The sequence below is a fragment of the Lepeophtheirus salmonis genome, chromosome 8 (assembly GCF_016086655.4).
Source record: "Lepeophtheirus salmonis chromosome 8, UVic_Lsal_1.4, whole genome shotgun sequence".
Lineage (NCBI taxonomy): Eukaryota > Metazoa > Arthropoda > Copepoda > Siphonostomatoida > Caligidae > Lepeophtheirus > Lepeophtheirus salmonis.
In genome coordinates this window covers 30,103,511-30,129,807 of record NC_052138.2, presented here as the reverse complement: position 1 = coordinate 30,129,807, position 26,297 = coordinate 30,103,511, and the positions used below count along the sequence as shown (strand labels likewise).

Genomic DNA, 26,297 nt, shown 5'->3' with positions numbered 1-26,297 from the left:
AATGTATTTTTGAAATTTTTTGGATTAATATTTTGTAAATAGCTATGGATTTTTGAAATTTTTCTCCTAAAAATTTAATGTTTGAAGTTGAATTTTCTGTGAATAGCTGTGGATTTTTGAAACTATTTTGATAAAAATTTAATATTTGAAATTTATAAATATAAATATAATCCATTGAATAACCCTGATAATGTAAAAAAAATTATATATTTTTATTGAATTTTGTTTATTATTGTTTTCGTGTTGACTCACGCAATTTAAGATTCCATGAGAGTAGCAAAACCTTTGTTATTTAATCTTCAAATAGAAAAAAAAATATTTGAAAAGACCCATATTGGGCACAATATAAGTCCTTTAGATCAAATAAAAGTTCTATAAAATAGTTTAAATTCTTGAGTATTTGCACTCATCCCACAAATTTGAATAGTAAAACTATAATTTATTCAAATACGGATGTCCATGAAATATTGGGCTGTAGTTATATATGAAATAAAATAAAAAATTGGATTTTCATTTTCTTGATTCTGGTTCAATATTGTTTTTATGTTTACGCACCGCATTCGAATTGAAATTTGAATTGTATGATGTGTCCTAATTAATTATTCAAACATTACTCTTTTAATATGTCAACCATCTTGTTGTGACTTGAACATCACAATCTTCTTAAAGAAGTTGCTAATTTTACAAAAAATATAGAGTCAAACCTGTATGTAGTGATCGGGAAGGGAAACTCAAGAAGCGACTGCTAATTGTAGCTGACCTCTTCAACCAGGTTTTCTTAATTTGTAAAATTTAATTTGATGGAACGACGTAGCTCCATGGACAACACGCTCGGGAGAAATTATTCTCTTGAACTTAATGTTTTTAGGTTATATACTCGGTCTTTACTAGATAAGTAAGCATACTTAATGTACATAGACTTCAAAGATAATTCTTAGGTCAGATGGAGTACTGGGTGTGTCGTTGAATTCAGAACAATCAATTATTTAAAATAACAAGATAAACCTATTTCCGTAGCTACTAGACATGTACAAAAAATATTTTGAGACCAGATGTAGCGCTATATTGTCACCTCTAATTTTATATGTAGGCCTCTCTGAGGTCCACGGTGGTCTCAAAACGCCTTCTGAAGTCTTGTCACGTCTTCCTTATGTATTTTTGGACATATCGGCCCAGTGTTTGTTTACCATGATATGTTCTGCCTAACGGCACTGGCTCTGGATTCTATAACCGACCAGAAGGTGTAGTAAAAAGTGTTGGCGTTGAGTGAATATGTGGACCATATTTCTTTTGGCTAGAAATTGATGTAATTGCTCAACCACCATCTTTGCCAGTGTGAGAAGGGGCGCCGTCTTTTATCAAGACCACATTAACATCCGGAATGTTAGCCCAAACCCATGGGGGAAGTGAACCTCCAGGTTTTATTTCCTACATCAAGAAGTGGATGAACTTTCAGCCTAGTTACAAATTCAGAAGTGAATTTTCTTGATAACTTATTAAAAGATAAACAAATGAAATTTCTACAGGATGTTATGAAATGCTCAAAGTGCCTAACATTATTTATGTCCGTCTCAGAAAAACTCACCAGAACTTCTGGATTTGCTAATAACCTAGTATTCAGATTTATCTATACTCACTAAATCAGTGCAACTTGATCTGACCAATTAAAGGAACATTATATAAAAAAACCTGAATATGGCCACTGGGTACGTTGACACGCTTAAAACAGGTGGTCGTTGCATTAGGGTTGACTGTATAAATATTGATCTTCTTCAAGTGACTCATCGTCTTACTATATATAAACATATATGTGAGTGAAAAGTTAGTTAAATGTCAAATACAGCTAAAGCATGACGGCGAATGTTTATAAGAAGATTTTCTATTTATTTCTTTAATTGTGTTTATTTTATATTTATATATACATACATATATATATATTCACGGTAATGATTATGTAATCATGATAAAATTACGTTCCTTGTACGTGACCTTGAATTGCGTCAATTCCTCTCTTCTTCCCTCCTGTTCTTTCCATAAAGGAAGACAAAAATAATAATATTATGTGTTAGTAATATTACTTATTATGAAAGTCTGGATCATGGGAGCCCTTACTAATTAATTAACTATGTATGGAGATGTCAGATTCAGGTTTTTCTTGTATGAAAAATCAAGAGAGACAGTCAGTCAGTCATAAATCATTTAGATACCGACGTCATCATGATTTTCTTAGACCATAAGGGGGTTGAAATCAAATACCATTCTTCACAAAGTGTAATTGGATAAATATAATCCAACTTAACTAAAAAAAACCATTGTCTCTAATGCTAAATCAATTGACTTTGGTGCAAAGTATTCGATGCTAGAGACAAACAGAAGTTGAAGCTTCTTTAGTCTCTGTGAGTTGGAAGATTACAGATATTCAATTTTTCATGATTCTTTATTTTTGAAAAAAAAAACGTGAAACAATTTGTATTCTTTGACAGTTGGGAATACGATCCTGAATATTAAGTTTCTCTAGTTGCATGTGTACAGTTGAGAATAGGAAATAGGGAGATTGGGTTTTTAGAGACGTATCTGTGTACCAATACTATTTATCCATTAGTTAGAAGCTAATTATAATAGACTTTTATTATTTTAAAATATTTGAATGCATGTTTTTAAATCCAGAAACCTTCATGATTGATATAAAAAATGCACTTATAGTCTTATCTAAAATGCCGTTGGTGGTACTACATTTCCTGTTACAAATACTACTGGGTGTTTATTTCATACTATGTCTAAAAATCTTTTTCTACACACTGTTATCTTGGTTTTCAAATTAGGAGTGGATTTCAAAATGAATAATAGTTATTAAACTCTCGATTTTTATTAATTTTCAATTCAAAAGTCTAATAAATATTAAAGTTATGGTTTGAAATTATTGTATGAATATTTTTAAGTTTATATCATACTTAGATACTCATCACATTGGGATTGAGAGAGGCTGTGGGGAAATCATCAAATGGTCAATATAACTTTATAGAAGTATGTTCCGATAATATAAAAAAAAATCGGTTTCAGTTAAAATTCGTTCCATTTTATAGATGAATTATTGATGACGTCATATGTGTTTCCAAATAGTGAATATTGTCACAATGAGATCATGTGACTTTTAAAGTGTTGTATATACCTATGTATAACTGAGATGAGGAGAGCATTGGTCCATGTAGTGAGACCGAAAAAAGTATGTGCATAAATTGAAAACGATTAAATTTCGGTCAACGATCTGAGAATGTGGTCTCGACCGAATTATTGGTCCTAATTCATATAGAAAAAAAAAAAAAAAAAAAAAAAAAAAAATTACTGAAGACTGAACCGTTAATAATCTATCTCGTACCGAGTCTCAACACAAATACATACCAATGAATATCATTTATACAAAATCTTAATGGAAAATTAGAAGGAGGTATGCAGTTGAATGTGTGATACCACTAAGTAAAAGAAAAAGAAATAATATTATTTGAGAGCAATTTCATGGAATTTGCAGTCTTTAAAAATAATAATATTCTGTATACTTGTTCAGTCGCTAGATGTCTTTAGTGAGCTATATCTCACGATTAATAAATTACATCAAAATATGCTTAAATATGCTTAAAGCGCACGCTTAAATAATGTTCATTTACAGTTTTGTGTTTGGTGAAGCCAGTTGTGTGTTACAGCAGTGTTAAGCAAAAAAGAACATTCGATGCATCTTTAATAGTACTACGACCAAGGTGGAAAAGGCAGAGCAGGTGGGGAAAAAAAATTGTGCTATTTATGAATCCAATACAGTATCGAATGCAACATCAAAGTAGGTGCTTCCAATGATTCTGTTGTGTTAATATGGACGGCGAGAATCTGTTAGGCCAATCATCGAAAATGGTGATAAAATAATAGAAATCGTCGAGTTGTACTGGCATATGAACACTTACTCCATTGCCCATGAACTGAAGATTAGCCAGAAAACTGTTTGTAATTATTTAAATCGGATAATCCTAAGTAGCTGAGCTATTTGACTGGGACCCCGTGCTGTATAGAATTTAAAAAAAATGTAAATATACTAAAAATACATTTAGATAAATATATAAATAACTTTTTTTTTTCCTTAAAAAACATCATTTAATTGAAATATGAAGTATTGTCCTTTTCTATTAAAAAAGATCATTCTAAAATAAAACTTTATTCTAAATATATAAAAAAGCGTCTTTGATTAGTATTACTAAAATTTTATTTAAAAAGACCGCGCGAGTCATCAAGAAATGTCTTTTTATTCAAAATTTGAATAAGTATATAATTAAATGTATTAACTGAATATTTACTATGGCATCTAACTATATATTATATTACGCTAAAAACACGATAAAACACTTTCAATAAGGACCACATTTGCATTAGCTTTCCATATATATATTTTGAATATTTATGGAATTTATGTGGGAATTATTAGATAAAGATATGCATATTTATCAGTTCAAAATATCTCAGATCATAGTAATATGATCTCTCTCTCTATATATATAAATGCTCAATGATAAAGTTTTCCTAAAAACGATGAGTTTTCCTCATTTTATTTGCCGTTCCGGAGGCGATTTTTGTCTTAAATAACTGTTATTTATTAATTTGTTGGATTCGAGTCAAAAATTCGAAACTTTTGACTTCTGCCTCGAGTATTAGGACAATATACCAATTTTCGAGTTTGGTTGAGTTTGATTATTTGGAAAGTTTCCAAATAATATGTAATATAATAGGATCATTAGAGTGTCCCAAAATGAATCAAATGGAATGCCTATTGGTATTAATACGAATAAAATCATTTTAAACACTTATTAGAAGTATTTTCTTCTCGATGCGAGCCATTTCCCCATCACTTTTTTTAATGTTTATATATTCAAAATTGACATTTACGAAGAAAAAACGGTAATTGATGGGGGATATAATCCTAAAGACCCCTCAGTGTCATAATTTTAGGGGTCAAGGGGCTGTAAAAAATGTTGGGCTGTTGGCCATCTAAATATTGTTTTTTTTTATTGTTTTTACAAAGCTGTTATAATTATTTTTGAAGAGAGAACAACATTTAAGTTTAAAGTAATCACAACTGCGTGTGCTTATGAATGACGAAAAATGGCACTAAGGATTTGTTAGGGAGTTATAGGTCAAAGTCCTTGTTGGACTCTGAATGGAATGAGGATGTACATTGGAGTAATTCCTGTCTATACATCCTTGCTACAAAATGAGTAAGGTTTGTGTTTATTTCCTTCCTCTAATAGTCACTTGTATCTAATCTATTGAAACGTCATGAAGACTACGCTGAACTTCTCCAAAAATATCCTTCAAATTGTCAGGATTACCATGATAATTTTTTTTATATTTTCTTTTTTACATAACGAAAATGCTTACAGGAACAGCCTCAAGGGGTAAGCCCTCAGAGCCTCCCCCCCCCCTCAAAAAAAGCCAGGAATTTTTATCGTTATCATCTAAGAGATATCACTCTGATGGAAACATTTCTAATGACAAAAAGGCTAAACCATGGATATCCAACCTTGTGTTCCGCTTAGTATTTATGTGTGGTCTATACTCATTCTCCCTTCCTGTAGTATTTTGTAGCAAAACTGTCATAATATCATCAAAACGCGTAGAACGCGCATAATACGTTCAAATATTGAAAATAATTCCTAAATAAAGGAATTGTAGAAAAAATATGGCTCTGGGGGAGGAGAAAAAAATTCGCTCAGCAAAAATTTAAAAAAAACAAGCAAACCCTACAAATATATATATATATAGTCTTGTGCAGCAGGGTGGCCTTGAAAATTAGATTAGACCTTTTGTTATATTTGGCCTAAATTTGAAACAAATCTGTATTTAATAGTTTTGTATTATGATGACATTTTTCATGAAATTTAATTTAATAGCTTCCCATTAAAATATTACAAGTGGCAATGCGGCCCATTATATTAATATTGAAAAAATAAGTGTTTTTTTTCTTATGGGGGAAATCCTGCGGACGCCCCCGGCTTACGATTTAAAACCATATCTTTAACTCTCCTCGCCTTATCCGTCTCATTCAACCTCAACCCAAACGCCAAAATTAAAGGGTTTTTTTTATAAAATCCACACATATATAAAAAGTAAAGTGGTTGTTTCAAACGCCAGATTATAGAGTTATTTTTGGTATATTTTTCCTTCTTTTTTTTTCTTCATTCTGCGCAGGCACGCAAATTATCATTACATTATTTATATTCTTCCACAATATCTACCTATATATATATATATAGGTAGATAATTTCATTCAAATTTAAAGCGCACTGTGTAACTATTAATGATCATAACAAATAGAGATGAAATAACTAAGGAAAAGAAGAACAACGGGAGAGAGAGAGGGAAGAGTTCAGCTGATGATGACCTTATTTCACACGTGGTGGTGCAAGCATTAAATAATTATTTTTATAAGGATGATGCAAGCGCCGTGGAATCGTCGTACGCATCGTCATTGTGGCTCTGATTCATACCAACTATATACATACATATTTAGAGGCTTAGGGGGGATTAAGCTCCTTCATAAAAAAATATATTTTTGGGCATGTTTTTGGGGGAAAAAAAAAAAAGAATTAATGAAAAACATTTCAAAAATTCATAGCTATTCAAGAAAAATTTATAATGTTAAATTTTTTAGAAAAAAAATTTGAATATAACATTATTTACAAAAAATTTCGAATATTACATTATTTAGGAAAAATAATTGAATATTACATTATTATAATAATCCGTATTTATTCCAAAAAATTAACTTTTTGGGGAAAAAAAAAAAAAATTATTTTTTTTCTTTGTTGTATAATTTTTTAAGAAAAAAAAAAAAAAATTACCGTGATTTTTGCGTAAAATTCAAAAAATTTCTTAATTTGGGGGGGGGGGCTACAACACCTCCCCTAAGAAAAAGAATCTAAAAAATCCATAGATATTCACAGGAAATTAAATTTTTGAAATATTTTATTTTTTGCTCTTCCGCATAATCTGCCCCCAATGACCTATTTTTAAGTAAATAAATCTTTCAAATAATAATTTTTACCCCTATTTTCGCTTATAAAAATTTCATCCTGACAAAAAAAATTAAAGGAAAAAACAAATTAACAATGGGTGGACAGTAATACCTTGAGATCAGAGTGACCCAATATACGAGTTTATTGAGATAAAAATAATTACTTTGACTTTGGAACTCGGTCCATGAAGGAATTAAAGTCTTATGCCAATGTATTACTGTACAGTGTACATTAACATAACATGTGGTGTGTTAAAACAGAGACAATTAAAAAATGATGAGATATGTAAAAATTATTTTTTCACATCATCGACATATTTTAATCAATTAAAGGCTTTGTATTCAAACTTTGGGTATAAGTGAAAATACACTATAATGTTTACTATACTGTATAACCTTAATTTGAACCCGATATGGCGTTTTAACAATAATATCTATCAATTCCTATTTATTTTTTTTATTGTGTAGATGAATTTTTACTACTTTAAGCGCTGTTTGTGATGCATTTTAAAGGATTAATCAGAATATTTATTTTATAGAAATGGAGAGTAATCATTTTGTTGAAGAATACAAATGTAATCAGAGTCGTGGAGTTGGAATATTTCTACCCACTCTGACTCTATCAACAAAAATTTTTATTTTTATTTATGTAAACAAAACTTATTTATAATCTTAGGCTTATATTGAGTTTTTGTAAAGTTATTTTCTAAATGTTTATAAATTATAGGTATTAAGTACTATTTATTTAAGAAACTTATTAAGTTAACTAATTTGTAAGTTTACTTCAACAATTTCAAACGTGATTTATGACTCATAGAATCACAATTCCCAAACACTTATAAAGTCTAAATTATTATATTGGATAGAGCATAGCCGTGTTAATTCATTAATTAGACTTATAAATAGTCTATTTCATCTGAGAAAAGTGTTATGTTGCAGTGATATACTGTGGGTATTCCCGTTCCTCGGTTACGAGTACATAAATTATTTTCCAAAACTTATGACTGTATTAGCAATAGATAGATTTTGATCCATTTCATTTCTTGTTCATCTTGTTAAATATCTTATATTCCAAGTATTTTCTTTATATCTGGTACAATTATTTACTACATATAATTAATTAACTATAGCTATAAATTAAATCCATATTTAAGAACTCAAGTGACTCAATGGTACTTGGCTATAAAACATATTATTTAAACATAATAATGTGTGTTGAACTCAGCAGCCCTGAATGTAATTAAAACTTTTTTTAGAGAAAAAATCATTAATTCTTCTGTTTGTGTCGAATATTTACTTGGGAAGAAAAATGTGTTTTGAGTCCCCGTATTTCTACATATAATATACTAGCAGTGTTATTCGGCATTGTCCGGATATATTAAGTGCTGACAAAGAGACAAACCTTGCTCAATCGATATAGAAGATAACAACTCCCTAAGAAATCCTCAATCTTACGCTACGTTTTCATGAGGACATTCACATGTAATTACTCGATACTTAGATGTCTTCTCCTCAAGAATGAAATAATAATGATAACAGTTTGAGAAGAAGAGTCCTCAACTAATACTTTATAGATCTCTATAAAGTATAGAGTTGTATAAAATATGAGCTAACATACACAACTACGAGTTCTTTACTTACATACCAGCAATGCCATATGCTATACAACTCGTAACATATACAGTATAGTGATGTAAATAGTGCCCGTTTTTTTAAGTTGGCAACCTGAAGAATGGACTTAATTTTCCTCAGCTGTTGTTATTATTATTCAACTTCCTTTCCTACTACATTCAATTATATTCCAACCCCGTTGTGCTCATAAAAGACGGAGTGTTACGCTGTGGATATTTTGTAAAGTTATAAATGTAAATCTTTGTTGGACACATAGTAGAATTGCGGGTTCGGCATCGGAGTCCTTGTTTATTTCCTTCTCCCACTCCTTCCTCTCCACAGATGATTCTAACTAGTCTAATGGAACGTCATGACAGCTAATCTGCTCTCCTCGAAAATATTCTTCAAATTTTCAGAGTTACCATGTTGATTTTCTGTTTTATTTTTTTACATACCCAAAATACACACGATTTTCAACACTAACGATATATATCAGGGAGCACTATTCACATATTTCCCCCTTTCTTTTCCTTTTTAATATGAGACGATGAGATTTATCTACATACGTTCGTTGTTAATTTGAGATATCTTCAGACAATCCAGAAAATAAACAAACATACAGAGAGATCAACTTTGCTTTATTAATATTGTAATAATATGTACTACGTATCTGTTACACCACCATCAAGCACAACCTATGCTTACTGTCTCCTCTTTATATTGTGCTTGTGTGTAGGCGATTTCCCCACTAAAGAAAAGAGATAAGTACAAATATATATTATATATACTTTGTGTACTAGTTTCAACTCTGTACCAATTATTACTAGCAGATTATACAAGTCTGAGTTTCATAACCTTATAGCATCTCTTTAATTATCAATTGAGGCTATCATCATTACATTTTGATTTACTTACAATAACAATTATGCAATGTGTAGTCATGTCATATGCATAGTAATTAATTAATTTTTAAAAATGTACCCTTTATACAGCAATATCTAGAAGAGTTCGTTTCTTTGTTCTGCCAGCATATTGGACTATGACAAGTCCACAAATTTCAAGTCCAATGACTAACACTGTATTCTTTTCGAATATTGCAAATGGTGGATGATTTATTACTAAATAAATGGAAACTGGTATTATAGCAAAACCCGGACTGATCTAATCCGGAGTAAATTGAGTATTGTAGTATATCTAAGAATGTTTTATGTATACACTAGCAGAATGGACCGAAGTAACTAGGCGTCGGTTAAAAGACCATTTTGCTTCTATAATATCCCCAAAAAAATCCTCCTCAGTGTTACTTGATGTTGGTTTTGTTTTTGTGCGAACAACAAGGAAAACGGCAGTGGGGGTGCAATCCCCTCCGCTCACAAGTCGACAAGTGAACGTTGTTCTGAACAGGAGAAATGATCCCTTCTTTGGCTGAATCAAGAGCTCAGGTCATTGTCCTGGGCGTCGTGGTATCTGACGGGAACAAAATGCATCCCTACTTCTTCAAGGCTAACTTAGGAAGTTAATATAGACGTCTACTAAAAGGTCCTCATGTAGCATGGGTTGTCATGGTTGAAGAGCACGTTCCTCAGGGACAACTATGTGTTTACCCAAGACGGTGCCCTGCCACACACATCCAAGAAGGTGCAGCTTTTATGCATGGCTGTCTTCTGGTCGGCAGACTTCGTTCTCACCCGACGTGAACCCTCTGAACTTTGCTGTTTGGAGCGTCTTGGAGGGTAAGACAAGCAATACTTTTTACCCGAATGTCGATGCTCTGAAGGTCGTGTTCATCTTGTCCTGGGACCTCATTAAGGCCCCCTTTTGAATCCATCATTCCGAATGGAGGGGGGATATTTTGAATAGAAATTGTAGAAAATGATTGAATTACCACTTTTGCTCTCAAAGTTTGCCATAAAAATGGGACGACAAAATAAAAATATAGGGAAGTAAAAACGGCTTTTGGAATTTTCTAATTTTTGATCCTCACCCTGTATAAAGTATATACATTTTACGTGCCCACCTAGTAAATACTAACATACGTAAATGTATGTAATAAGAAGAACGAATATGACCTAATAATGTCTTCCTTTTATCTAGGTATGCACTATCTACATAGTGGCCAGTAGGTATAATATGTATATGTAGGTACTAAGAGCAAAACTTGAAATGAAAATCATGTTTAGTGGTGGTGTCGTTTGTTCATTCTTTGTCTTTCACCTCAGTCAAAATAAATAATAGCTATTATGTAGAGTTCGTCGATAGAGTACGTACAATAATACAACATTTATGAATCCTTATTTTCACTCTTATTTATTACAGGGAGCTGGAGGAGGTCCTCATTACTCATTAGTGCGCGTCTCTTTGCGTATTTGTGGAGCCCTATAATTCCTCCTTATCCTTTCATTTTTGACAATTTCTTTTAATAGACCCATAATAATTATACGAATAACAATATTTCCACTTGCCGTTCGTTTTTACTCTCTTCTTCTTCAATGTCTTCCTTTATACACATATATGTATATAATGTGTTATTAGTGCTGTTGGTTGCTATTATTGCTCCATGATGATGAACGGTTTACCTGGAGTGGTGGTAAGTGGTAGTGGTAGAGTGATAATGATGGTTGTACGTACACACATACATAGTGGTGGTCGTCGTCGTTGTAGTCGTTGTGATGGCAGTAATTGAAACTGTTCTTAAGAGCTGGATGTATTTGTATGTAGTATTAGTAGAGAGAGCGAAGTTGACTTTTGTTTTCTTCCTCATGACCATTGTCAGTCATTATTGCTATTAGTCATTACTTCTTTGCTATGCTTTGATGGAAAGAAAGACAGACAGAAACGTACAAAATGCAAAGTGATCTTTTTGTTATATTATTAGGGGCGTCCGCAGGGAAGGGGCTGTATCCCCAAATAAGGAATTTTTATTCTTACTAGAAATTTAATTAATTTTTTACAAATTTTTTTACAAAAAATTCAATTTTTGAAATTTTTCTACGAAAAATTTAATATTTGAAATTTAGGTTTCAGTTTTTTCTGAAGAGCTCTAGAATTTTAGGTATGGATTTTGTATTGTTTTGGAAATGGCTATGAATTTTTAAAAAAATTCTTCAAAAAATTTAATATTTGAAATTTTTTTCCAAAAAAATTAATTTTTTGTGAACAGAATTTTTTAATTTTTTAAATGTAATACTTTTTTTTCCAAAAAACTGTAATTTTTAGACTTTTTTTTCACAAAATTCCAAAAACCAAGCACGCCTCCCTTCCAAAAAAAAAAATATATATATGCAAATAATTTGCGAACTCCCTTGATTATGTAGGGCATACTGTTGATGATATTACCTGCATATGTAATATGCAGGTAATATAATTAGGCAGTACACGGACTAATGATCATGTGTGAATGACAAGACAAATATGTACTAATAAAAATAGAATTTTTTTCCTTCCTTCCTTTTTCAACAAATGTATATTTTTATATCTGTAGGTATATACGATCTTGTGTACAAGTTGCAACTTGTATAAGTAAATTGTACACGCTGGAATTTCTTCGTCATATAATATCTTATTTAATAAACACATTTTATGTACTTGAGTAATATAACCCTGAGCAAATGAACTTTATAATGTGCAACATAATTCTTATATTTTATTAATTTGTATTAAAATAGTCTACAACCCATTAGTACATATTCATCATTCATGCAATATTCAATAATTGCATGATCCTCATCCCAAGTAGGATGAAATCCTTTATTTAAAATGATTCATCTCATTTTTTTGGTTGTAACTTTTACAAGCAGATTGTACAAGTTATAATTTCTTCGTCTTATAATGTCTTATTTAATGACAACATCAGTTTTTTTTAATTACCAATATATCGTTTCATATTGATCTATTTAGATTACGCATTTATTATACATATGAGTTATAGTTATGTGTGGACCATTGGGTTATTTATCTAATGTGTCTTAGAATGCTAAAAAAATAATAATTCTCATTTAAAAAATGTCTGATATTACATCATTGGTATGCCTACCATCAATGGAATATTATAATGCTATCTTCACCACAAGTAGTGCTCTAAAGTCTTCTTTTAGAAATATTCGTCTTATTTTTTGGTTTCAACCTGTTTATTAATTAAACTATGTACAAATGATCAATTTAATATTTGTTTTGTTGTTGTATTTACAGTTTTTGGTGGAGTTTGATGATCAACCCTGGGAGAGTAGGGAATGGATCAACGTGTACACGGACAATTACCATATTTTCCTCGTTGAGTCTCAACTATCCCTTGGGAGCCGTCCCTCTGCCACAAGAGGTTCCCTTCATCCTGCCTTGGCCTTTATTCCACTTGTAGATAACATTGGATTCTATAAGTCCAAACATTCCAGACCACTCGAGTTCCTCGTGGACTCTCTTCTTGATTTTCAAGACACTTCCAAGCTCAAAACCATTCGTGATTGGGATCCCACCATCACGGGATTAGAAACTAGTTCTGCCAATGAACGTGCAGTTCGTGCCTGGTCTGAACTTCAGGGCGGACAGCATCTACTCATTAATACTCCCTCTGTTCTTATCGGGTTCAGGATCAAAGTCTATCGAGCAGAGGGAACTACTCAATGGTACACTGCCGTTACTACTGGATATAATGATGAAACGGGGGTAAGGATATATTCATTATTTCATTTGTATATGATGTACTTTATTTATTACCACTGTAGGAGTTTACTCTCATTGATGATACAGTCTTAGAGGAACACTATGAAGATCCTCGACTCACTCATTTGAAATTACTTGGAGAAGGAGGTAATAATTATATACTTAAAGGAGAAAGTTTCTCTTATACACACATATATATATATATTTCATTTTTCTTAAAAATGCATTTACGTTTTTTTATACTTTTTGCTTCATTTCATAGTTGTGGAATCCATTTTAAAAGGAGAAAATATAGGGATAACTCCCCGTCGATCAAGATCATCTGTAGGAAGTATACGGGTAATAATTACATATATATATACACTCATATACTTTTTATAAAAACACAATTTCTTCCTAGGTTTGTCATAATTATGGAACACACTTGCCAAGACGAAGAATCGTCTCTAAAAAACCATATAAAACAAATAGAGCTCATCTTAAGAAATCAACAACAACAACAACGACAAATACTACTACTAATCCTATGAGAGGCAGAAGAAAACGGTCACACTCCTCTTCCACCACGGTCTCATCAACCAATAACAATAATAACTCCTTAAAAAATGTACACGAAAGAAAGAAAAATCCTAGTCTAAAGAAATCAAAATTAAAGTCTAATAGTAATAATAATAATAATAATAATCAAGGTATGTATGCGTTGCATTAATAAACGACATTATTATTGTTATTATTCGCAGGACTTTCTTCTTGTTTTGTTTTTTGGGTACACTCATATTTGAGTGTATTTTATTTGAGGATAACCCATCATCCTTCTTCTTTTATTTCTTCTCTAGCAAGAAGAAGGGATGATGACGAAGACATTTTTTTTTTCTAGAGAGAGAGAGAGAAAAAAAAGAGAGAGCAAAAAACACACGCGGTTGGGCGGGCGGGCGGAGGCATTCCTGTTCTTTTGAGGGGAGTCAGTTACGAAATTCCCTTCATAGTGAGACGATGTGTACGGAGGACCATTTTTTGTTGTTCCTTTAATACTATTTCTGTTCTATTATTATTTATTAAATCCATCGATTCAGTTGTAGCTCCGTTGTGTTTTCCTTTTGTAAGTGCACTATTTTGATATTATTTGATCTGTTGTTTTGGTGGGATTTTTTTTGAAGTTTTTTTTTTTTTTTTTTTTTTTTTTGAAGATTTCTCCTCTCTTTGAATGCCTCCAGGGAGTGCCCTAGAAGTTCTATTTTTTTTCCTTTTTTTCCTTCTTTTTTTTCTAATTTCAATGGCGAAGAACTTTGGGGAAAAAGGCAGATACGGCGTGTGCCTTGAAGGCTTCCCTCCAATTTATTCTTTGTTCACTCAAGAAATATGTGCTATGAAGGAAAGAGGTTTTCCTTCTTAATGGTAGCTAAATATTTTTTTCAGTTTTATTTTTTCTTCAAGTTGAACAGCAGCGGCTCTTTCCTGCCCCTATTCCATTTTTTGATCATCTCTTTTGTCTCTCTCTTTGAGTCGTATTAGTGTTATGTTCTAACAGCTTAGAAAGGACACCTCAATCTCTTAATTCTTCCACTATTTTAACAACTGACACCTTGCTACTAGTCCTCCGCGTCAATTTTGAAACTTTTGATGATGATGATGATGTCTATACACACACTACATATTGTAATGAATATCTTCTCCCTGTTCTCCTGACTCAAGGATTTTTTTTTTTACATTTTATAAATATATATACGTATAATGAAATTATCAATGTAGCAAGTAGATGTTAAAATATAATACATACTTTGAATTCCATTTACTCTGCCCCCCCCCCCTGTTCCTCCTTCAACGAATTTATATATGTATATGATTATTATTATTTTAAAATTGAGATCATCAACGTTCATAGTTGCCAGTTGGGGGAAGCAGAACGGACATTACTAGTATAACTACACTCAGATACGTGTTGAAAGAATATACATATTTGTCTGAAACAGATGGTCGAATATGTAATAAAATATCATTATTTTTGTCATTCCGTTTTGTCTAATAAATTATAATTACATTAGATTTTTTTTTTGTCCACAGAAAAAAAACTTCAGAAAACAACAAAGCGTCTTGTGGTGGTTAAACCTCGGGGTGGGAACTCTGTAAATAATAGCAATAATAATAACAATAAACAAGAGACGACTCTAGCTTCACTTGTTGACAAAAATGCCTGTGGTGGCAGTCGTCTTGCCGATAACAAGCCTCAAAAAAGAAAAGCAGTTGCCATAGTAAGGCCTCAACCACAGCAATCCACGTCTGCTTCGAATTCACAAGCGTCAAATAAAAATAAAGTCCATAATACTGAGTCATTAACCAATAATAAAAGTGATAATAACAACCCTTCCTCTAAGAAAGTTGACGAACTTAAAGCTCGATTCTCTCTCTATGATTTCCATTCTGATGAATCTGAGACGGAGGATAGCAACAATTCTACGTCTACTACCACCAAGAGACCTCTAAAGTTTAATAAAGGAAAGCAAAACAAAAGTCAAATAGTAGTAATCATAATAACTCTTCTCCTAATCTTATCATAAAAAATAATTTTATCTCTAAAGAAGACGGAGAAGAGGATAAGAGGAGAAAAACTAAGGATATTGAAATAGCAGTTGTATCGTCGTCTAGCCCTGTAATTCATTCAGAGATAAAGAAGCAAATTGATGCATCTACGCCATTACTCTCATTTGAAAACAGAGCACCCCTACCACCAGGAAATCATATACTAGAAGAAGGCTCTAAATTAGAAGTAATTAAATCCGAAAAACAAGATGATATTATTTTGTCATCAAAAACATCGTCGTCGTCGCCTCGCGTCGATGAAGGTCTCTCTGTTGTTAAAATGGATGATGACCGCTCAGATTCTGGTATAAGCTCTACAATACGATCTGATTGCACTCGATCTTCGGGTGACGAAAGATCTGGATCGCGCTCATCTGCCCTATCTGGAGATGAACAAAGGACTAGTAGTAGGCCTAGTTCTCATGATTTAAGTGGAGTTGAGGAAAAAGACATTCAATCCAAGTTAACCACAAACTCTGTCTCTATTATGGGTGATCACTCTTCGTCTGAGAGGTCCTCTTCCAGTGGTGGAGATCGTCGCCTTCTTCCTCCTTCAAATCCACTGTCTGCTGCTGCAGCTGCCAATATCACAGCTCTTACTGCTCATTATCAAGCTGCAGCTCTGCAACAAGCTGGACTTGCAGCACATGGAGCTGCTTTGTCTCCGCATTTATTAGCTCAATATCATCAATCTCTCGCAGCCGCTGGTATACCCCCTGAGATTCTGCTCAAACAACCTTATCCTCAATTTAACGCAGCTGCGGCAGCTGCCGCAGCAGGAGGAGTTCCACCTCACTTACTTGGAAGAAACGATTACTCCATTCTTGCAAGAGAAAGAGAGATTGCAGCAGATAGGGAAAGGATATTCAGGTAATTATCTGTTATTTTATGTGTATTAGTATGTTTTGCCATTACTAGCTAGCTATATCCATTTATTTGTTAAAATAAACGTTTGTAGTACTACAATCAACATCGGACATTTTGTTGCGACATCCTTATGTGTGTATTCGCGTACAAATTAATTAATTAAGCTACACTTCAGTCCTAATTAATTTGTATGAAAAGAAAAATAACGCAAATATCATTCACTTTAAAAATTCAATTCCAAGTTTTCAATTTTACATACATAGAGTCATTTATCATTGAAATATGTTTCAATTCTTTAAATTGATAGATAAATGGCATATTCTTTAAATTTAGTTAATTAGAATGTATGTATGTATAATTGACTAAGGAAGAAGAATCACATTATTAAAGTATGTATTGGTCACTTAACACAAACGACACATATTGGACCCATATATTATGTACTTCAATAAATTGTTTTCACCTTGTCAATGTTTTATCAAAAGAATCATAGATTCAATCACGCAGTAGTAGCACTTGATACAAATACTCTTGAAAAGTGTAATAGCTCTTCAGTATTCTGTGTAAATACATACATGTATCCTTCCTTTTTCTCTAGTTATTTAATGAAGCATGGAAAAGTTATTATATATTACTGTAGAAGAATGATAAATTGACATCAGTAGTCTTTTTTTTTTTTTTTTTTTTTTTTTATTATAACCATTTGAACCATACTCTTCTCCTTGGATATTGTAAAATAAATCTTTTTTTCTCTCTGGTAAATGTAGTTATTTTGTCGAAGTGCAGTGTGTCCTTTTCTGTATTTTCTCTCTCTCTATCCTATTCTGCAACGTAGTTTCGGAAGGGTAAATAAAGATATGATGAAATTACCTCTACATAGAAATACATGCATATAGGCCCCTGTTATCTTAGTTATTCTTGTTTATCTGTATTAATGTGAAGAATGGATGTGTGTTAATCTCTTACCTTTGATCACACTAAACAATTTTCATTAAATATGTTCTGTCTGTCATGTAAAACAATACTTTATTAAATAATAATAATTGTTGTTTTCACTGGAATTGAGTCCTCTATTTATATAACTTACTAACATGAAATATATAAGAATAATCATAAGGAAAATTGTGTCCGTATCAAATAACTATGTATTTAACACGTTTATAATATTATTTTTATCTTTTTACCTGCTTTTAGAGAAGTCTCCTTTGTACTTTCTCTCCCCCTCAATATGACTATTCTAAAACATCATTTTCTTTATACACAAAGGACTTATTCATTAGTGACTATATTTTACGTCCTTGTCTAACGCCATAAACATTATCTTTTTTCGACATTTCATGATTTTCTAATCGTATAAATCAATGTGTATTTATATATATATCAAACTGGATTCTTTTTGTCCATATCTTTCAAATTTAAAGGTCATGTTGAAGGTCTTTGAACGCTTTTACATTCAAGTGGATCGTCAGTTAATGTATCTTTATTTTCATAAAAGGAACCATATAATAACAATTCTAAAATTCCCAAATAGATGGATTCGTTCAGTTATTTTGATCTCTTGTGTTGTTATGCATTGCAAAGTAGTCATTTATTTATGACTATACATTAGACTGCCCCGTTTTTGGGTTGATATTTTTTTGTCCCTGCACAAAAGTTTTTCTTTTCTCGTGACCATCAAAAAACAGTTTTTGGCAAAGTTTGAGGCCTCCTAAGCCATTTTTCGCATAATACAGGGCAATTTTAATTTGAAAAAATGGGATATAACTAATTAACATTTAATCCTGGTTGAAATGTGATGGTAGGTCAACAAAAAAGGAGAAATAATTAGTGTTGTGTGAGTCCTTATATAGGACAGAATTCTGCAGTCCTGTATATCAGTCCTATCGGATGACGTCTCTCAACTTTATTTCTTTTTTTTAATCAGTTTTTGTTACTATTGGATCGTTCCTAGGACTGATAATCTAATCAGTCTCCCTCCCCATTTGAGTCTTCTTTTTTTTATCGGTCCGATCTTTTTTATCCTTCAACAGTCCTGAAGACATATACGTCAGTCCTCCAGTCTTAGCTATTCTTCACTCATAGCTAGAACTGAATAATAAATATTTGAAATAACGAGGAAAATAATAAATGATAGTAAGAGCGTATGAGCCACACACACCTGCTACTTTAAACTTCAGGTATCTTGACTCTTAAAAGTGGTTGTGTTGAACAGTTGAAAGTACTTAATAACTACGTCGTCATTTCAGCTGTTGAAATGACCATAAAAGACCAATAAGGACCCGTCCTACGACTGAAAAATTGTATTAGGACCGGACTGATAAGACTGAAGTTATTTTAGTTTTTTTAAACGGATACAACACTAGTTGTAGTACAGACATTCCGAAGGACTGGTTTGGACCGAATAAATAAGGAATGATATATTTGATAAAACAGGGAAAGGATAAATAATTGAGTACATTTTAGAGCCCCTAAAATTAAAAAAAAAAGATGTACAATATTTTTAATCATAAAACCAAATAATAATAAATATAAAAGTACAATTTTCTACTCATCATATTTAGAACGGTACAAGATGCCTGAAAACACAAAAATCGTTATTTTTTTTCTTCAACTTAAAATGCTCTGAGAGGCATTTAACCTCACCAAACTAGTTCTCAGTAGAAAAGGTTTTTGTATGCGAGAGTAAAAAGTATACAACCGAAAACGGAACAGTCTAACGTACATATATATATATATACAGCAAGTTTTTATTCAACTTTCAAACTAACAAAGTTTAAGTAATTTCATACATACTTGGTATAAATATAGTGTAAGTATTCTCAGCGTGTGGGAATTATACGTAAATACATGTATGTATCTTATATATTAAAAACACTTATATATACTCTTTGTATAAATGATGTGAAAGGAAAGTGCTGCAGCGGGCGGTGGGAGGACTACTACTGTTGTGCTCTACTGATTGAGATTTAAGTTTAATATGTATTAAACCATTTATCTATATATATAAATTAACACACTTTGAACATTCTGTGGCATGTTTTTATACTGCATTTCATGCATATTTTCTTATCAAAATACTGTTCTATCATCCAAATTATATACTCTTTCTACGTGATTATTATTTGATGATGTTACTTACATTTTTCCAAAAATAAATGGCTTTCCGGAAGTAGTAATATCAAATTTGTCATCCTTTAAGACAAAAACAATCAAGAATAATGAAAAATGTACAATTTTTTTTTTTTTTTTACTTTACATATTTAATTATAGCCTTTGTATTCAAAATTTATGAGATTATTTGTGATATGGAATAACGTTCGTTAACTATAGTTTAAAACCTTTACTTGATTTATGATATTTGGCACCGAACATTCCGTTTTTAACTATAAACGCTATCAATTTCTAATTATCTCATTGTGACAATGCATTTTTTTATTTATTACTTAAATTGGAATTAGGGGTGCTTCCAAAGGATTAATCAGACTATTTTTCTGAATGACGTTGACGACTATGGAAGAATATAAATGTAGGGAATCCGGTCTTCAGGTTGAGAAAGATCATTCTAGCTTGCTTTTGTATGATCGAGGGTGAAATTCACTAGGCAAATGTATAAATAAAAGTGCAGGAAATGTGAAAAGTAGGGCAAATCATACTTCTTCTCCGTTATCTGATATCCAGTAAACTTCAGAAACATTTGCACCTGTGTGTTTTTAAACAAATAACATTTTATTTATTTCCTCTGTTATTTATAGTATTATGTAGTTCACGCTGTGTCTGGAAATACAGTTGTACTATTTAAGACACTTTTAACAATATGCAATTAATATAACTATGACAAAATGGCAATACATGTTGATATGCATATGGGTACTTTAGTTTATTTATGGTTAAAGTGTTAAGTTTTCTAACATATATACTTTGACTTTTTTCAGAGAAAGGGCTGAGGCCGAACAGAGGGGAAGAGAACGTCTTGAAAAGGAAAGAAAAGAAAAAGAGCGTCATGAACGTGAAAGACGAGATCGAGAAGAGCGGGAAAGACGAGAACGTCGAAATGCTGAACAAAATTTTATGAAGAAACAGCAAGCGGTTGAGGCAGTAGATCAACACTTTCAATTGTCCATGGAACTAGCCAAAAAGGTAACTATTAATGACATATATTTTTCAATACTGATAATATTTCAACCTTTCTTAACACCAAACGAGCTCGTTAAAATTTATTACTAATTAAAAAGTAGAAAAGTAAAATGCTATATTATTCAGTTCAACTGAATATAAAATAATATGTAGTTTATTATAATGACTAATAAAATCTATCATTTTTGGAATGCAGCTACCAAGTTATACAAATAGGTATATGATTGCATCTCAGGTACATACATTTGTTTTAAATTAATTATTCGTGATATGAGTCATTAGGATTTACAAATGAAGCAAACTGCTATGGTTTGTCATGTACATACATGAGTGTAAACGTATTTCTTTATTTGTAAATTCTATAGAATCATTTACTCATGATGTTCATACGTACTTTGATGAATGAATGAATCTAATTCATTTTTATTCCTCTTTCAGAAAATGGCTGATGCTGGCCAGCATTGGTCTCAACTTCCTGGAGTTACAAAGGATGATAGGAGAAAGTTTGAAGACTCACGCCATGATGCTGCAGCTGCTTTTAGACAACAACAACAGTATATAAATGCAATGGCAGCCAATATTGGCAATCCAAGAGTCTCAGACCCAAAGGTGTATTCTCCTTTCAACAAGGGGGATGTGGGGCCGAAAGAACATTCTGTAGTTTTTAAACCTTATGAAACCACAGCTACTCGTTTTCATCCTTCTAATAGTGTTAGCCCTGTTGGAGGGCATTCTACTCCTAGTCCACTCATGTCTGCCGTGTCTCCACCTGCAACGCCTTTTTTTCCAAGTAATGGGCCACAATCTCATACTCCAGTGTCTGTTCTTCCTCCTCCGCGAACTTCATCATCATCACCACCAAGAATTCCACCTCCTCCTGCACATGGAGCTCAAACGCGTCCATTGAATTATTTTGATGAGCTTCCTCTTGACTTAGGATCGGCAACCAAGCGCCAAAGTGACTGTAATGACATGCCTCCTAAGAAGGCTGGAAGATTTGATGCTGGTACATTATACAAAGTTCTAGAACCAAGTGTGCTTCCTCCAGAACCTGTTCCAAGTGTTATTAATACAGTTATCAACAAAGCAGTTGTCTCATGTCAAGTACCAACTACAACGACGACAATTAGTAGTAATAATAGCAGTGGAGGCTGCTTCAATGATACTGGTTCCCAAAATCTAGTTGCTACAGCAGCATCCTCATCAAATTCTTCGATTTCAACAGTCTTAAATAGTGGTCCATCAATCTCCTCCACTCAATCCGCTCAGGATACTAATTCTGATGATGATTTTGGATATGTTCATAAGTTGAAAAAAGCTTGGATCAAAGCATATTCAGAACCAAATACCGCTCCTCCTACACCGTCTCATCCACCTATAAAAAGTTCTTTCTCTAATCCTCCAACTCCTAACCCACGTATGACACCTTCGCCAGCCTTATCAACGAACTCGTCCAAAGGAGGGGGAAGTGTCAGTAAATCGCTAAATGGGTACTCTTCTCCTAAAAAAGAAAGCTGATTCATCTAGCTCGGATAGTGAATCAAGTCATGGAGTTGTGAAAAGAAAAACTATAACAAAAAAAGGAGGCAGAGGAAGATCAAAATCTTCCTTAAAAACAAATGGAAGTAAAAAGTCAAAGCAACGTGATAGTGATAGCAACTCCGATTCTGATAAGGACAATGTTGAGGAAAAGCCTAAGAAAAGGGGGCGCAAACCTGGTGTGAGAAAAGGAATTGTAAGTGATTCCCTTGAAGGGAGCAACGGAGGACGAAAAGGAGGGAGTGATCCTTCATCATCACCGAGTATTTTGTCACAAGTACTCATCGATAAAAAGAATCCATTTTTTAAAGCCATCAATAGCTCAATTAAAGAAGACAGGAGAAAGCTTTCTCCAAGACGCTAGCTGTTTCGAAGTTGCCCCAAAATTAGCCAAATGTAGAGAGTGTAGATGGACTCAAAGTCAAAGAAATAAGAAAATGCCCAATATTTTTTGCAGATTTTATGCTTTTAGAAGGTTAAAGTTTACAAAAAATGGGCAACTGGCTGTTTCTGGATTTTGTAATCCAATACGGGATGCAACGGAGAATGATATAGCTGTATGGTCAGTCTCTGGCTCCAAATCAGTCATCGATAAAGAACAGGCTGTTAAAGTACTTCAACATTTGAAAGTAGATTTTACTACTATTATGGACCAAGAAAGAGCTGCACAAAAAGCTCACATGGCTAGTGATGGTAAGTTTTATATTTTATAAATTAGTTCATTTACATCAATCTGAGCTCTTTTAATAATATTGAATCATTTATATCTTTAAGATACTGTCGCTTGGAAGCGAGTGGTTCAAGGAGTAAGGGAAATGTGTGATGTGTGTGATGCAACATTATTCAACTTTCACTGGGCTTGTAGCAAATGTGGATTTGTTGTTTGTGTAGATTGTTACTTGAATCGCAAGAATGATATTGTTCGTACATGGGGAGAGAATGATAAAGAACAAGACAAGTATTCATGGCTCTTATGTACAAATCGGCAAGGACACGAATTAGATAAACTAGTCCTAACACAAATAGTAGCTGGAGAAGCTCTTACAAGACTAGAGAGTTTGCTCAATAATTCATCCGTCACTAAGAACGGAGGTATGTTCCCTATTAGGAAGGATGCACACTCTCAAGATACGGAGGATCTCGATGAAAAAGAAAATAAACCCTCAAAATTGGAATTCTTTCAACGTCGAGGTATGCCTCAGATTAATAACTCCTTACACCACCATTGGAAAAATATAAAGGCCTTTCAAAATGAAACTATGGGTACAAATTCCAAAACTCATAATTGGCTGTGCGAAGGAAAGGTACTTTGTTTGGAAAATGACGTGGATAATTCTTCTTTAGAAATGTTTAAGGGAGTTTGGGGCTCGGGTATTCCCATTGTGATACGAAATTTAACTAAAGTGTCAGCAATATCCTCCTGGGATCCTGAAAAATTGATTGAAAGTTTTGGAGATATCAAGGTTGAACTTGCTGAAGCTCTTACTAATAAACCAAAAGGAGTATATCCTATTAAAAAGTTTTTGATGGGTTTTATTGATCCTGAAAAGGGTATTAAGGATGATTCTGGTAAAAACTTATATCTCAAAACGAAGGATTGGCCACCTCAAGGTGAAGAATTTTCAGAAGCATTTCCATCCAGGTCAGCAGAGTTCTTAAATTCCCTTCCTTTGTCAGCTTATACAAGTCGATCTTCTTCATTAAATATGGCTTTATCCTTACCTGATGTATTTGTCCGACCTGACCTCGGGCCTCGAGCTTGGTTTATTCATGGCACTCCTTCTAGCCCTAATCTCGGGACAGTAAATCTTCATTTGGATATAGCTGATTCTCTCAATGTTATTGTCTACTCTTCTAAGACGAATACAATTGAAGAAGAGGAAAATGATCTCTTTTCTGAACTTGAAAGTGTACCTAATTCAGAGGTCGCTGCTGTTTGGCATGTCTTTCATCCTCAAGATGCAGATAAAATTAGAGACTTATTAAACAAGGAAGCTGGAGACAAAGACCTTGACTTTGATTATCTTCATGAAGAAACCAAATACCTCGATGCAAAACTTAGAGCTAAGCTCAAAAGTGAATACGGTGTTTCTTCATCAACAATTTTTCAGAGCCCTGGGGAAGCCATATTAATTCCCGCTGGTGCACCTAAGCAGGTAAGAAAAAACAAATTTAACTATAATGCTATATTTGAAATATCAATACAAATATAGTCTTAAATTGTTCAAAACAAATTCCTAAGTTTTGATTTTTTATTTTCCCCTTTTTTAAATAGGTTAAGCATTTAAAATGCTGTATCTCAATATCAAGTGATTTTGTTTCGGCAGAGAGCTTGCCACATAGTTTTTATATGGTACAATCAATGCGTTATTTACCTGAATCCCAAGCCATGGGCGAAGACAAGCTTCAGGTCAAAAACTTAATTTTCCATTCTGTGAAAGACGCATTAAAGGCGTTAAGTGAAGAAAAATCTTAAATTGTGATAAAACTTTTTTTTTCTTTTTTATGTCTTATTTCAACTGTGTTGGAAGTATTTGTGAAGAGTAGAAAACATATGTAAACATATTTATAATAAATGTCCATTTTTTTTTCTTTGTCGAGGACACACCTTTTTGTTTATTCGTTACTACTTGCTTTATATCTATAATTATTTTAAAAAAATAATAATAAAAAATATTTAAATTTGCTGATGTTTGGAGGACCTTAACAATATATCCTTTAATATTTTCTATTGCATTTGATTTCCCCCCTCCCTTTATTTTTAATTTTGTGTGAAAATATATAGTGAGATTGTTTTATCAAATAAGGATAAGTCAAGCTGGAAAAACGTAAAGTCAATTGAGCCACTCCACATAAGGAAATATTAATGCCATGACGTGTATTTGTCGTTAGAATAGTGTTTCAATAAAGTCTTTATACAAACTGAGAAGATATATTAGTCTCCTTTTTTAAGAGACTCTCTGCGTAGTGGGGAATCAAATCACCACATTTCTCAGTATTAAAAAAAAATCATTCATCCTTTTTTTCAATGTTTTAATAAAAGCTATTTAATTAAATTGTATCCGTGTCTAAGTCTAAATCTATTCATTTTTTTAACTCATCATTTGTTCCTTCTGCATAGTATTATGTATGTGTGTATGTACTAATGTCAAGTTTTTAAGGATCCGTAAATGTATGCATGTGATATTATGTACGTAAATACCAATCCACTTATTTGATTAAAAAGAATGATTGATTGCATCTTTCATTTGAAACATGGATAATAATAAGTAGGAAATCAAGGGTATAAAAATGAATCTCTCAAGAATAAGGATTACATAATGTGAATTAGTTTGTAGTAGTGATAGAACGATTATCCGTAATTGGAGAATTGAGTGTTTTTTCTGGAATCGACATTGGGAAAGTACTAAGTGATATTGATTCTTATTTATAATGATCTATTACAGGTATTAACTCATTATTAGACTTTTAAGCTATGAAAAAATTGGCCCCTCCCTTAAATGAAGGAATTTTGCTTTTTACTAGAAAATGTTATATATGAATTTTTTTGAAAAAAATTAATACATTAGAAAATTAGTTTTTGAATTTTTTTTAGAAAAAACTTTATTTTTTGGAGAACAACTATGAGTTTTTGTTATTTTTTAAGAGTAGCCATGGGTTTTAATTTTTTTTGTGAATAGTTGTTGATTTTTGAAAAAAAAATTCAAATATCAAATTGTATATTTGAAAAAAAAAATTCTAAAAATTTAATTTTTCAAAAAAACGATAATTTTTGGGGTTTTTTTTTTTCAAAAACCAAGGCCCCTAATAAAATCCTGTGGACGCCTTGATAGCAAAATTGTAAAATAAAAATATTAAAGAA

The 26,297-nt window shown here is 32.3% G+C and overlaps 1 protein-coding gene across 1 annotated transcript in view; it reads left to right on the top strand.

Annotated features, from left to right (window-relative positions):
* The window catches only part of LOC121123596 (uncharacterized), a 44,561-nt gene extending 19,070 nt beyond the window's left edge, over positions 1-25,491 (top strand). Inside the window, 12 exon segments of the mRNA XM_071890817.1 lie at positions 12,851-13,321; positions 13,381-13,465; positions 13,581-13,657; positions 13,719-14,007; positions 15,380-15,870; positions 15,873-16,765; positions 20,695-20,899; positions 21,093-21,131; positions 21,335-22,409; positions 22,634-23,128; positions 23,210-24,591; positions 24,711-25,491. Of these exon segments, the coding sequence (XP_071746918.1) occupies positions 12,851-13,321; positions 13,381-13,465; positions 13,581-13,657; positions 13,719-14,007; positions 15,380-15,870; positions 15,873-16,765; positions 20,695-20,899; positions 21,093-21,131; positions 21,335-22,409; positions 22,634-23,128; positions 23,210-24,591; positions 24,711-24,911 (5,703 nt within the window). The 3' untranslated portion in view covers positions 24,912-25,491.
* The last annotated feature ends 806 nt before the right edge of the window (positions 25,492-26,297 follow it).